The sequence below is a fragment of the Coturnix japonica genome, chromosome 1 (assembly GCF_001577835.2).
Source record: "Coturnix japonica isolate 7356 chromosome 1, Coturnix japonica 2.1, whole genome shotgun sequence".
Taxonomy (NCBI): Eukaryota; Metazoa; Chordata; class Aves; order Galliformes; family Phasianidae; genus Coturnix; species Coturnix japonica.
The window spans coordinates 39,425,879-39,441,754 of NC_029516.1; the positions used below are offsets into that span (position 1 = coordinate 39,425,879).

Sequence of the window (15,876 nt, forward strand, 5' to 3'; positions counted from 1 at the left end):
TCAGTATCAACAGACTACCTGATCGAATGAAAATACCATACATTAAGTTGGAAATGTTACATTAATTCACCAGATTCACACACAAGTATTAAATGCTCCTGCTATATACATACTGAAAAGGAAGAAGGCAGAGTTAGGGCAAAAGGGAAGACAGAAGCAGAGATTTTATTAAAATATAAAGTAAAAAATAATATTTTCATATGTTGTTGCTTAACAATCCTGAAAAGCTTAACAACAACAACAAAAATCCTATGGATATAGAAACAGAAAAATATGTATTCCATTAAAAGAAAACAAGAAATAACCCCACTTTTTTAATAGCTGCATGGTTTTGTGCCTTGTAAGGAAACCAAGAAAAGGCAAAGACCACAAGAATATTTTCAAATGCAAAACAGCAAAGTACATCTGACCTAAAAGACACTATTTATATAACTCTGCATTATATAGCATTATAAACAATTGCATAATCAAAGGTCATGCCGCACACATTGGAATATATAAAACTATCCTTCCACTAAAAAATCAGTGCATAGGATGTTGCCTAGAAATAGTTGTATCTGGAAAGCTTGTAAGTTGTTTCTTCACAATATATAGCGCTATTTAAAGCTGAGCTGAAAATAAGTAGCACTTGTTGGCAAAATTCAGTATTTACTAAGTACTAAATGAGATTCTTCTGGCTATCCAAAGGTGTACTATAAGAGAAAATAAAAAGCTATAAAGGAACATTTGTCTGCTCATTATGTTGGCTCCGACTGCAATGGTGTCTGTCCGGTACTCCTGTACTTAAGCTGAATTCTATTGATGTTAATGAGGCTCAGCTTGGGAAATGGGCTTTATCTATATACAGTCAGTTGCAGAATTGGATTAAGATGCTCCCCCATTTCAAGTGTCCTATTTTTCAACCTACAAAATGTGAAGCTGCAGAAAGGGCTGACTACCTACTTCTGATTGTGGATATACAAAAGGTGTTTTGCAATTGCCATTTAAAAAAGTAATAGGTAGACATAAAGAAGCAGAGATGTTCTCTACTGAAGAACAATACCCACAATTATGCCTTTCTAAAAATCACATTTTTATTACAAATAAAACCAAAATTCATTATACATGGCAAACTGACTCACACAACATCTTTACTGATTATGGGTTAATTCATAATGCATTAAATGATGAGGAGAATTCATAGCACAATAAAAACGTGAGCACCTGAGGAAGTCCTTGGAGGATGGGGATCTTTTGTATTTGTGATAGAGACTTTGAATCACTGTGTGTTTGGTTCAGATGTACTCCAAAGAAATACAAAGCTAATTCTTATTTACTAAAAATGAAAAATGAATTCTTCTGGATGAGTAAAAGTGCTGCACATCTTGCATCTGAATTCATGCAGATACAATCATTGTTTCAACATTTACATGACTTCATATTTGTAACTAAAAGTTATTACACTAAATCTTGCAGTCATCAGTAAAATATGTAGAAAATGAACTGTCACAAGCTTTTGGTAAAATATCTGACAGTCCATAAGAGGCAAAGAAAACTTCTGGCACTTAAGCAGATAGGGGTATTTGGACCTTGTTTCATTTATGTGCAAGAGTTATACTGCCTTAGCACAGTGAGCACTACTTTCACAGCCCCTACCTGAGTTGAAAAATCTGCATAGGGCACTTCCACGGTAAGTGCTGCTAATTTAAAAATATACATCTTGTTGCTTAATTTAAAGATCTTATTAGGCTGAAATAAGAGTCCTGTAACTAAAAACACTCAGTGTGATACTACTTTTGGCTGATACTACTTTTGGCTGGGCTACACTTTACTAAATGTATAAGCAGAGTGTCTGCTTGCAACCAACGTTTAAAATGTCATACATTTCTTTCTTCAATTTTTATTACATTGATGAGCAGAAAAGGAATTTTTTTTCCACTTACAGTCAAATCCAGTGAAGCAACATTTATTATTTCCTTGTGAAAATAGAAAGCATAGTATCGATTGCAGTGGATTTCCATCTTTTATTCCTCCTGTCTTTCCTGAGGTAAATTTTTTTGCTGATTTTCTAAGCATTCTTTCAATTTATCTTCAGTCATAGTCAGCCGTTGTTCCAGGATTGAAACTGTCTGCATAAGGAAGACAGTAGCAATAGCTTCAGTTTGTTTTTATATCACTCAGACAGTACTACGAAAGTGTGCAACACAGCAACATTAAAAAAATCATTTTAACTCAACAAAAAAATATCCTGAAGATGGCTTTGTCCGAGCTATTCCACTGTTTACAACTGTATTTAAGAATGATGAATTTGTGTCTATGAAGACTGTCTAAAGGTTTCAAATTGTTTCCATGACAAAAAAAACCCTGTGTGCACAATATTTATGTGCACATAAAAATTACTCAGAAATATTATGTGAAAGTCGCCTCCATATTGCAATATAAAAACAGCCATAAATAGCGACCCCAAACGATGTCTTCCAAAAGCCTAAAAGAAACTTCAAAGATATAAAAAATAAATGAAGCGTGAAAAAGACAATATTAGAAGGCATTCTCCAAGAGACCATCTTCCTCAAGAAGGGTAGGTTCCTGGACACAGGCAGACAGTTTATTTCCAACCCATCTTACTTCACAAATAATTTTCAACTGATGTTTCAACTCTGAACTTTTCAAAACATATTTCTTCAGTTAACATATGTATTGAAGAAGAATGAAGAAAAAAATCTTAACCACTCCTATTAATGATTAATGTTAATACATTCCAGACTATAGAGTAGTGTTTTAAGTCATAAATTGTCTGAATTTGGATCGCTAAAAATAAGTATTGAGCTTTTGCAAACAAGCAGCTCAGAGTTACTGACAGAGACTAACATTTGTGCTGTTTCACTGACACTTGGAATTATTCCACTGCGTAGATTCCTACCTAAGCCAATATCTTGAGCACTGAGTTTGAAGAAGGATTTAACGGTACGTTGCCAATTTACTTTGTTCATCCCCTACTAATGCATGACTGTTCAAGCTGGAATTTGACAATGTCAACACAACAACTGGCTTCTGGCAAACCCACATTGAAAAATAGTGACTTTTTTTTCTTCTACAGTTAAAAACACAATAATAATCTCCATGACTATGTAGCAGGAAGCTTTCACTTTAGGACACACAACACATGTAATCAGTATTTGCTGAAAGGCAAAAAACAAAATAGTCATTTGACTATGTAACCATCCAAAATAACCCTACAGACTTTAACATTCTGATTTATGAGCACAGTTCCTGTTTTTTTCACCATTGATAAAATTATTATTTTTCACTGCGAGTGCGGTCTGTTCTTGCATACTTACTAGAGTCAAAACATCCAGCTGTTCCACAATGTTCTCCAGAGCATTACCCAGGGATGGGGAGATGCCTATTTTCTTGCCCACATTATGCACAGCTGATTCACTCTCATTCTCAGACTTCCTCTTTGAACTTGTTGCCAGGACTGAAGCAGAGGGATACTGCAAATCTTCATTGCTGACATCATCCTTGAATACAGAAACAACATTTGAATATTCAGTTACCCTTGTCCTCATTTAATTGGAACAATACAAGAAGATCTGTTATTATATTTTTAAAAATCTTTACACATGTACACACAATGGCCTTCAGATTTGCTTCTTGTACCATAACCAATTTATAACACAACTCCTTCTGAACTAAGAGGTAATTTCAGCCATGATAGATGAGGCAATAATCACACATGATGTACTGAGAAATCTCAGCAGTCTTTACAAATGATTTCAACACGATCAATTTGCAGATACTTGATTGAAGAACGAAATGCTTTACTATGAGAGCTTGAATTAAAGTTCAAATACTATTGCTGCCCTGAGTTTAATTCAAAAAGATAGCTCTAGCTCACAAAGGCATTCATTCAAAGCAGTCATATGAATGAAAATTCCATACATGACTAGATCACAAGGGTTCTACTCAACTTCATAGCACGAAACTTCTCTTTGGTATAAGTTTTCTGCCTTTCATAAGAATAACAACAAAATAGTTTTTAGGTGTTTATTTAGTTGCATTACTTTTTTGAGAACCAATTTCTTCAGGAAACAGGAAAAGAAAACAGAAAAGATCCACACAATATCACAAGAGAAATAACCTTGCTGTATAAATATTATTTCAGGGTAAGCAAAAGAGCAGGATCTTCCCAATCACCTCTGCTTATATTTGTGCCTTTAAGTTTTAAAGGTCCATTTGAGTCAGGACAGGTTAAATCATCACTGATTCTTTAGAGGACTCCTCATAAAAAACTTTTCCTGTTTTTTTTTAAATCCTTTTCCAATTTCTCTGAACTTCTACTTCCAGATAGTATAAAAATAAACAAAGATGGAAAGAAACAGACAGACAAATTTTATTATCTCTAATTATATTTGAGATATCTGCAACCATTATAAAATAAGTAGCCCCACTTCGGCAGTTTCTCTGAAATATCTTGAGTGCTGATGAAAGTATCCATTTACTGAGCAAAAAAGGGAAAATTCAGTCTTATTTGATGTATTTAAAATACACACAACATACTCAAAATATTTATGTTGTAAAGCTGAATAGATTTTTTCCAATGAAAATCCAAAAATCATTGTAAGCCATTAAAAAAAAAATTCTCCTAAGTCTCCAAAATAATTCTGCAGATTGTAAATTACTAGACAGAATTAGTGGCATGTTGATGAGTCACCAAGGGCACGGGAGACTTGGAAGCAAGTTGGATGATTCTCTGTCAAGAATGTTTTCTATGGAGTAGACTCAGTCATTGAATCAGGTAAGATCATAGACTAATGGACGAAATACTGTCACTACGATAATTATGGTTTTAAATGTACGTAATAATAAATGACACTGGTATTATCCAAAACAGCATTTCTGCATTTTCAGTGCCATCCTGCAAACTCCCGTATGCTCTGTTCTCTGGACTCAGCATGCTGATTCTCCAAAATCTTTTCTTCCCTAAGTGCTATGTACGTACATTAGCGGGAGAGAGCTGAGCAATAGACAAGTTGTGTATGCTGTCTGGCATGCTTTTCTTTTGACTGACAAAGCATGAGAGCAAACCAAAGAGAGTCAGTAGAAAAGCACAGGTCTAGAGAAGGTAACAACTGAAAGAAAAGATCTGCTGGTGTAAAGGGGTTTTGTACCTTAGGAAAATCATAGCAAAGAGGAAAGTGACACCACTTTGGGTAGCAACAAGTTTCAACTCTCAGAAATGTATCCAACAAGTGCAGAGCATGGGGATGGTAAGGGTAGAGGGAGACCATGTGAATACTTCAAACTTTAACATACAGTGCTACAAAACCACATGGAACCCTCCTCAAGGTTTGATAGTAACACAGCATTTGGTGATATGTAACTTTCATTGATTTCATTACAGTGAATGAAATGGATAAATGAGCTAGAAGATACCTCCAGATTCCTTTCATCCTCTTTTCTATGCTCGGTGACTGATTCATGCAAATGAACTATGCAAGTCAGAAATAAGAGTCTGGTACAAACAATGCTGAAATCCATCAGTAGTTTGTACCAATGCTTTGATTGTGTCATAGAAGTGTCAGTCATCAAAGATTTCATCAAATATTAAGCACGTAAAACTGATCTACAGAACATCCCAGTGGTTATAAAACATTTGCAGTGGACTGTAGGGAACCCGTGTCTTAGATTAAGATTTTTCAAACTCATGCCTCATAGGGCAATGCTTCTTCAGTTAGGCTGCAGTCTATTGGCAAGAAACAGTGGAAGAAAAGGTATTCTCGTGAGCAGTACTGCCAGTTTTGCCACTAGCCAACAACAAGCAGCCTTAGTGGATAGAATATTCAGACAGGAGAAGGTGAGTTCTGTTCCCATGAGAGACTTCATATATTATTGTATGGATATAGGTAGAAAAGAATAAAAACTCCTTACAAGAAGAGATTGGAACTCAGAATTTCTCTCCTCCTAACCAGATGCTTTAATTGGAATCCAAAGAGTTATTTAACCTTTCTCTCTTCAGTACCATCAATTTTGATTAACTTTTAGTATTAAACATCTTGTGATGTCAGTTTCAAATTATTCCACAGCACTGTACATTGTGAAGGAGCCGCCTTTTAGCACAAAAAGATAAAGAATGCAAATGGTTTGATTTCTTTTAGATGTACATTAAGTATGTAGGATTACTGCATCTTAAGATTGTCTGTATCTTCCTTTTGCAGATTTTGTTACATGAGATGCCATTAATTCACATTCTTAAAGGAGCTTAGATTCACTGTATTATTTCTGACTAACCAAGTTATATCTGTGGTCTGGGGAAAACAGGATTAATGGAAGCTTTTCGGTATGCTTACAAAGTCACAAAACAGAGATATTTTCAAATGCTGATTAACATGAAAAAGATTAGGCTTCATTTGGCGCTCAGACATTTAAGAGAAAAATTATTGCCATACATTAAATAATCCCTACCTTGTAAACAGTCATACTGTAAAGAAGGACTGCACCTTTGCATTTATCTGCATCAGAAGAATCAGTCTAACTAGGACTTCTTATTGAGATTTCTATAGAAAAACATATAGTGAGATTACAGAAACCTTGCTGCTCTCTGAATCTTCACTGCTTGCCAAATTTCAACTAGGATTACCTAAATTTGACGAGTTAGGTAGAAGGTTAACTAGTTAAGTTACAACAGATTTCAAGAAAACTGGAGACAGGTTAGATAGGACGCACTGTAGGAAAGAGAGGTAGAACTCAAGGATATATTCTCCATGGCAGCAGTAAACGTGCTTGATTATCATGTGCAGTCAACTGAAAAAGGGAAGTTGAAAGTGCCACTGAAAAACATCCAGTTGATAGGGGTTTTTTTTATTATTATTTATTCATTTATTAGGTATCCTTTGAAAAGTCCCACATGAGTTTGAATACCACAAAGCATATTGCCGGTCTTGACTGGACTGTCCTTTCACACCCACAGTATAATCCAGACTTGGTGTCTTCTGACTCCCATCCGTTAAGGCCAGTGAAAGACGGATTGCATGGGTAACATTTTCATATCAACAATGCTGTCACAGCAGCTGTGAAACAGTGGGTTGCCTCTGCTGGTGCAGGTTTGTATGAATGCTGCATGCAGTTGCTGGGAAAATGCATAGCTAACGATTGTGACTAGGTTGAAAAGTAGTGTTTTAAGGCTGAGTCTTGCTCTATTTAACAGTGTTGCTCTTTGTATCTGCTATAGTTACTTTTGGAGCAGCCCACATAACCTTTCAACTGGGGGGGTTGACAGTAGATGATCATTACTGTCCTTTTCAACCCAGGCCGTTCTATGATTCTATGAAATGCCAAGGAATACTCTTTGGCTTTGCTTATGGCATACTGCTTTGCAAATTCAGTGTCCTAGGGGACAGTTAATTCTCAAGTCCTTAAAATAACATAAATTGCCAGGAATATTGTAAAAATGCCTCAAGATTAAAAACAAACAAACAAAAAAAGTACCAAAAAACCCACAAAAAAACAACAAAAAAATAACCCCATGATACTCTGTAAAACTCCTGAGATGTTCCTTATTTTAAGAGAACAAACTTGAATAAGATAACAATTTAAAATTGTTACTTTGGAACAAACTAAGAAGAAAATTAAAATGTATGCACTGTTTCCATTCATAGCCCTTTAGTAATAAAATAGATTCACATTTGAGCAAACTCATGTGAGTTACAAACAAGGAAAAGGAGCAGATTTAATTAATCAATAGGAAGTTATTACCATGGCATTACCAAGCGGATGTTCAGTAGAAAATTAAATTCAGCTTATAAATGATGTCATACACAGCAAACCATAATTGCTCATCTTTGTTTTCTGTTGAGCAAAATAAGACAAAACTCTGTGGGTGGTACTTAATCCATTTCTGAAAAATCCTTACATGTGATCTGATCATCCCTGTGTATTCCAAAATGCTTTTCCACAAAACATTCACAGATCATGTATAAGAATAGAATGTGATTAAAATGCATCCATGTCTCAAGAAGCCTGAGCAGCTTTACTTATAGAGAAAAAAAATCCTTTAAAGGAAAAAAGGTATGAAATAATACACGTCTATATGTCACTCAATTGAAAATCATTAGGCTTCAGCCTTCTAAGAGCTTTGAATTCAGAAAACATACACAACAGCTTCCAAATGAATACCCTAATGATCTTATAATTAAGATGGGCTTATAGGAAAAAGTGACACTGGTAAGCTTCCTAATGAATCACAAAAATTGGCATGGCCTGCTTTTTAAAAATAATGCTTTAGATTTTGAACACATGGCACATTTGCCAACTAATACTAAAACATTTCTGATACTGCGATTAAAACAACTACAAATAATTAGTCATAAATAGGCCATTAAAGCTCAAAATAGACCAGCAAGCAAAGACTTGACAGTACGGTCTCCCATCTCACCAGACCGTGACTTTCTGTGTTTTTGTTGTTTGTTTTTAAATCATGGGAATTTTCTCAGGAGAAGTAATGACAGTATCGTTATCACTGTTTTTTCCTCCATCTTGTAAACCCACCCTCAGACTAAAATGTTTCATTGTGGGTATGGTAAAGTGAACCATCTGAGGGAATGTATGTATGTATGTATGTATGTATTCATCTTTGGTAGGCCATAATTAGAGGCAGATATTCTCTAGTGCTTTGAAATTATTTTCTGAATGAATAAATGTTCCACAAAAAATAAAGATCTCTAATCTAGTAGACTAATACCAAGCATGCTAAATCACAATCTGTTTTATCGGTTTCTGCTGCAGAAAAACTTCCCCTCGGTTTCAGCTGATGACAGCACTCATCGTTTCCTCTCTTCTCTTGCACGCACATGAATCAGCATTAAGCACAGCAAAAACTTGCCATGTGTCAAACTGCAGTTTTCTGCCTGTTGTTATCTGATGGGGTTGTTCTGATATATTTTATCTGCAAACTTTAATGGAAGTTTTGTGTTCAGGCAGTAATACAAACTATGCAGAAGTTCAGGCAAACATTTCTAGTTTTAGAACACTGTCAGAACAACTCACAATACAGGATTTCACATTTAATTCAAAGGCTTTCATTGTTTCTTATACACCTTAATCTTCTCTAGTTCTTAAAAGAATGTCCAAGCTAAATGAATCCAAACATATAAATTGGAAATACTTGTTGTAAATGCAACTGATCCAATCTGGCAAGCAAATATTTGCTCTTCCATGCACTACTGCTAGTATGTAGAATCCAGCCATGGCTGCTGGTTGTACCAGGATACAAAATCACAGCTGACACACCAAGCAAGACTATCCAACTATGTTCCTTAGCAAAGCATTCATTTTCACTGATAGCATTTTCTTAGCCATGAAAACACCAAATTCCAGCTGAAGCCAGCTGAGTTTATAGAGGTCAAGAGGTCAGTTCAATACCATAAAAAATAGCTGCTAATTTGTTATTAAAAACATCAATGCCAAATTAACTCAAATCCTGATGCCCTTACAGGAATGATCTGATTCATCATTTTCATTTTTTTACCAGGATTATAGTTATGTTAAATTTAACACTGCTTTAACAATATAAAAGACTAAACATTTCTGTTCACAGCACAACAGACTACAGTTTCATGTAAATAAATCTTATTGTGTGTTACCAGTGTTCTATCAAATACATACTGAGAAACTGACTATGTTGTTTTACAATGTCAGCTTTTCCCCAGTAGCTTTAGTTATCATTGCTGCTGGTCAGAGAAAGTGCTGAAAAACAGTGAGAAATTCCACATGTTGAGAATCTAGTAGAAATCAAACAATTTGCTCCATATTCCTTTCTTGTCAAGAAAACATAGAAAAAAAAGCTTTTTTTTTCCAGAGAAGTAAAAAATTAAATTAAATTGCCTAATAAAAATCATAGCAGTGCATTAATATTTGTGTACATGCAGCTAGAAGTAAATATTTCCCTAATCTTTTCTTAAACTCTTAGATTATCAGTATTACCTAAGCTTTAAAGGCAGAAAACATTATTTTTTTTTTAGTTTCCTTTTGTTTGCAATTGATTTTTATTTTTAATGTTGACAATTCCCTGCACAGTCAGATCTGCTAAAGGAATCCACAGAGGCTTAATAGCTATGATATATTTTCCTGGATTTGGATAAATCAAACCCTTAAGATGAAATACTCACCTAAGTTCAGTAGCTATGCAGTTTGCAAAGGGAGAACCATTATCCTTCAAAAACAGTCTAATCAACCATTTGTTTAGCATTTAGAGGAAACTGAGGAGTGCTCCCCATAAAATAAGCAATACTGATTACAACAGAAAAATAACAACAATAGAAAGCAATGATCATCCTACACCAAGTAGAGATGCCACCTCTCCAGGCAACCTGTGCCAGTGCTTCTTGAAAGTAGTCAGCACTATAATCCCAGATCAATAGCTGGCATTCCAATCCTAAATGCCAAACCCCTCTTGGGGAGTTACAGTCTTCGCAGATATGTAAAATGGATTGTTGCTTTTTACAACTTAGCAGAATAACACAAATGACCATAAGCTGTAAATGATGAAATGCAGCAGACTCGGATAACTGATGGCATCAGCAAAACCCTATAGCCATTAGAATTAACAGCAATAAAAAGGACATTTTAGCCCACTCATTTCTGTCTGGATGTCCCCACACCTCATTTCTATATTTTGAACTTGTTGCAGACTTTAAGGGGTCTGACAGAGGAAGTCAATAGAGGTATCTTAAAGAGCTGATTTCAGATAACTTTCCTAAGAACAGATTGCTAGCTAAAGGAGAGAAATCAATAAGAACTCCCACTGGGAGAAAGGACCTGACACAAGTTTACATATAATTGGAGACCAGAGAATGCGTACATGAGAAATAGAACTTACAATTACTGCAAAACAAGGGAAAAGCTTCAAATAAAATATCAGAAACATACATATGTAGGAAGCTAGTATACATAGTTTCTGTCACTCAAGGATTATTTGTACTTTACAAATATCAGAACCAAAATAAATCCTTGTAATAGTACTCTAAATAGCTAGAGATGTTAAAGAGCAATGCAGAAATTATGTTTTAAGTGGTTAATAAAGTAATTTTACCTCCTATTTAGTAAGAACATGAATGCAGTAACTGCACTTGTGGTAAAATACTCTTGTTTTCAACCATAATCAGAATAACTGGTAAACAATTTACACTGTATGCAAATATTTTTAAAGCTTGGGTTACATAGTTTGAACTCAATGGTTCTAAAGTAACTTGACAGGTAGGTTAATGGTATTGCTTCTTTTTTTTTTTGCTTATATCCTGGGAAAATACCAAGAGAATGAGGAAGCGAACAATCCATCAATATTTAGAAAGGATAAACAGGATAACTGTGTGGTCACAGGTCACAGTTGGCTTGAGAATAATGTCAGGGAAAATACTGAAAAGCTGATTTACAACATAGCTAGCACATACTTAAGACATAACATAATGCAAATCAATGCAATTTGAGAAAGAAAAAAAAAGAAGAGAAACATGAAATTAACAGATGATGCAGAAGAAATATACTAGAAACTGCTGTCTAAAATAGTCAGTGCTGTTTGGGAAATGGATTTCATTGAACCATCCAAATACAACATCATGCTCAAAGGTGAGACTGCAGAGATGAAGCTGCTATCAAATTATATACTAGAAAGTAGATGCTTTGGAAAAGAATTATAATATCATAATATGCAACTGATTGAAATGTTAAAATCAAATATGAATAGGTTACTGAGTGAAGAATCACAGTAACCTTGATGTAATTTTAGCTACCTGAAAGTACTGAGCAAGAGGTAGTATTATGCTGCTACATTACACTGGCAAAAACATGACAGAAATTCTGTGTCTATACTTCCAAAGTAATGTGTAAGAAATGGGAAAACACCTGTAACAACAAATCATGGCTTGGAAAAGTAATCTTTTCAATTCAGTCTCTATCTTCATTTCCTTCTATTTAGGTATAGCCACACAGACGGAAGAAAGCAGGCTGAATCCTCTGCAGGCTGCAAAGGAGAACTGGCCCAAAGTCACCTACTGCCTCAACAAAAGGAAGCGACCACCACCACCTGCTTCCCTCAAATTTTCTCCCTGGTCTGTATCTTAAGAAAGACTGTGCTCTGATGTGCCATATACATAACACATCTGTATGTGTTACAGTACAATCACCTCAGGTGGTCTTTCTTGAGACAAGATACGCGGGCTCAAAAGACACTGGTTAACCTAAACTGATTTACAGCCAGCACTAACCTCCTACCTAATCTCCAAATCATTTTTCCCACTATTTCCTTTGTTCTGGTATTAGTGTTTGGACAGCTAAGCAGATCAGGGAAATGACCTGGATGCAATTAACCAGACAAAAACAGTTGTTAAGTTAAAATGACTGTGAAATCATCCTTTAGCACTGTTCTACCTAATTTCTGACCTCAAAACTATTTAAACGGAAGATGGAACCAAAAGGCTTTCACTTTTTTTTCCTGCATCAAACATCTACTGGATGAGACCAGTATGAAAAACATCTCTGCTCTTGGTACTGAATTATATTTTAAAAGTCTCTGCAAGTCCCATTTTAAGCAACTCAGTGTCTCCATTGTCTCACATGGAGCAAGGAACTCTTACAGTAAACTAGCAGAAAGTATCCTCTTTGTTTAGATATCGCTGTAATCTCAGTGATAAATGGAATTTGGTAGCACTCATTCAAGCACTGTCATTTAGAAAAATAAGAAGAGATTTGAACACGATTAAAGCACTTCCTTTAGTAACAAACATGCATTAATCATTTGTTATACTATAATATGTATATATATATCATACTTAATTTTATATTCAAGATTGCACAACTAATTTGAAAGCATGCTGTGCTAAACTTAAACTCCAGTAATATTTAAGAACATAGAGTAAATCAAGAGCACAGTATCACCTTTTCTAGCACACTTCATCTGTGGCACAAATTTATTACACAGCTTTAGATAAACAAAAATAAAACCTTGTAACCTTTTCTAAGGGAACCACACACTATGAACCAAGCCAAACACTCCCTTGTTTCCCTGTCTCAGAAAATGTGGGATCTCAGAATTACTGAAATGCCACGAATAATAAGAAGTTCAAAACTTAACTTGTGCTAATGAATGAAAAAAAAAAATTATAACAGGTGTTTACAGTAGCAGAGCTACTGTGCTAACTTCATTTACTTCCATTAAGCTAAATGATTCACAAATGGCATTCAGATCAGTAGTAAATCATCATCTAGGTCAGCAGGAAGCTCATTATAGACTGACAATCCAAGTGACAGAGACACTTTTCTGCAAGTGCAATAGTAGTAATTTCCTGTGTGAAAGGCTTGCTGCTGTTCGTGCATTCCTCAGGGGATAGTTCTTCTCAGAGGATGTTACACTTCCCCAGGAAGAGGAAGGAAGCAGTTGTTATTGGATGTGGGGGCTGATAGCTGTCAAGCATTTTCTACATGCCTCAGAATCAGCTGTGAGAACTGTGAATACAGCTTGGATTCCCAGCAGATATGGGGGGAAACATGACTTTGGCAGACAAGGTCAGAACAGACAAGTACAGTATCTCAGGAAGTTGAAGCAGAAATAATACCTGGAACTTCCAGGCCTCTAGTTCCCATAAAACTGCTGATTTGCTAAAAGAACAATATAAGGACATGGACCAACCTGAAGCATTCCTGAGGCATTGTGCTGTTGCCACAACTAAGACCTCAGACAAAGCAAAATACTGCCAGTTTTCAAAGCCATCTACAGTAAGCCCATTATGTCACAAAATGGTACCAGAAGTCCAGCAGCAGCACTTGTAAATAATACCACTGTGGGGCAATGGCAACATAATTAACTAAATAAACAAAAAACTAAATATTAAATCTTTTACATTATATCTTTTACAGCAGTGAGGAGGGGTTTTTGTTAGGTCCGTCTCCTGAACTTCCTGCCCTGCTCTATCTCCCTCCATATGTGCAGTGACACTCTTACCGGACAGGTCACCGGCAGCTTGTCCCTGCTTAGTCCAGCATCAGCGAGTTCACAGTGTCACATCCCACCTGTTTTTAATTTAGTGGCAGCACTAACCTTAGTTTCTTTATTCTTCCAGCTTCAAAAAGATTTTGATTCAAGAATTATTAGGGAGATGAGACAGAGATAGACAGACAAACAACATAAACTCACAAGCTACACCTCCCCGGGAAAGTAGGTTAAAAAGAATAGTATAAGAAATATTATATTCTTGCACTCTCTAGTGCTCAAGTTCAGAATTCTGCCTCTAGTGAAAACTCAACTCTCTGAAGCTCCAGTTCACTCAAAGAATATAATGAATCCTATTAGGGAACATCAAGACATATATTATTACCTAATTACGTAGCAGCAAAACACATTTCCTGTTCTATCCCTGAAACCTGCAGTTACATGCTGCGGTAGAATATCACCACTGTGAAATGCAATGGCCATTTGGATCTTATTCTTCTTTTATTGCAAACACTGAGTTCACCTTGATGTGTCTTGATCTTTGTTATTTTATGTTAGTATTATTAAATCATGGTTCTTTTAGGATTAAATACACAATTTTTTTTCTAAACATGCCTGCACATCTACGAAGACATTTAAGATTTTAGAATTTCACTGTTCTATATACAAAATGGTTCATTCTTTTGGCATTTGTGTTGGAAGATTCTTTTAAAGTTTAGTATACTAATCTACATAAATGCTGCATCTAGCTTTAACATTCTTGTTTTCTCCTTTCTTCTTCCCTTTGCCTTAAACTTATTGAAGAGGGATGGTGTTTATTTCCATATAAGGCTACAGCTAGGAAAGGACGTAAATCACAATACATTTGAAGCTGTACAATAAGTAAAACATGCAGCGTTTTTAGGTTTTAAGTAAATTTTCTTTTGTCATTCTGTTTATTATAATTCTAAAGTTGTGTTCATGCATGTGAGGAAAGTACAATATTCCATGAAGATCTTTGCAAAAGAAGATGCCACAGTAAGGATAGTTCTGTAAACCTTAACATACACAGAGATGGAAGAATTAGATGCAAATTTTCCATCTGTAACTGCTGACACACATGACAACTTATATGGGGTTGTTTATTTTTTGGTTGTACTCCAAATACAGTCATTAAAATTGTGTCAAAAATACCTAAGCACTGAAATACATACTAAGGAATACAGATATTTCTTACTGCATTGGGAGGCCTACTACAAATGCAATACAGATTAGCTAATAATGTCTGGTCTCAAGGAATAAAAATTACACATGCTCTCATTTTTATTTGAATATTTTGCAAGTTTTGGAGAGAGAGAATTTATTTGATCACTTCCTACGTTAAAGCATACCATGTTCCTTTTGTCCCAAACAGGAACGATATTTCCCCATCCACCGTCTTAACAATCCATACTGCAAATGAATCAAAAGCACATCTTTCTTTCAATGTTAACTAGCACTGGAAAAGAAAGAACAGCAAACGTCTCACAGCCAGTGCAGACTTTCTGACTTCCAGATTACAGTACATTGCTTTGCTTCCTCCAAATCCTGTTTACATGAACAAGGTCAGGGGATGGAACATTTGAGAGCCTCTACAGTGATTTCCTGCTGCTGTCAGTAAAAACTACTGAGACATCATCAACTTTCGCTTGTTCCCAACGGCTTATCAGGGACCGGAGGTTATGAGTGTATTGACTTACATACCAAAAGAAAAAAAAAAAAAAAAGGGAAACAAGACCTCCATTTTTCCCTTTTCAACAGATCAAAAAACAAAGGCAATGTTAAGAAGACTGACACATAGAAAAGAGTGGCAGGGAGAGAAGCAGTAATTTTTTCAGGGTCTTCAATGAGATAGAAACTAAAAAGAACCCACTCATGTAGCCCCAAAAACATTAACC

The 15,876-nt window shown here is 35.5% G+C and overlaps 1 protein-coding gene across 1 annotated transcript in view; it reads right to left on the bottom strand.

The window, feature by feature from the left end:
- Nucleotides 1-133: 133 nt before the first annotated feature.
- POC1B (POC1 centriolar protein B) overlaps nt 134-15,876 on the bottom strand; it is a 42,258-nt gene continuing 26,515 nt past the window's right edge. Inside the window, exons 11-12 of the mRNA XM_015857790.1 lie at nt 3,318-3,500; nt 134-2,108 (exon numbers count right to left, since the gene is read on the bottom strand). Of these exons, the coding sequence (XP_015713276.1) occupies nt 2,004-2,108; nt 3,318-3,500 (288 nt within the window). The 3' untranslated portion in view covers nt 134-2,003. The remainder of the gene's footprint in view (nt 2,109-3,317; nt 3,501-15,876) is intronic.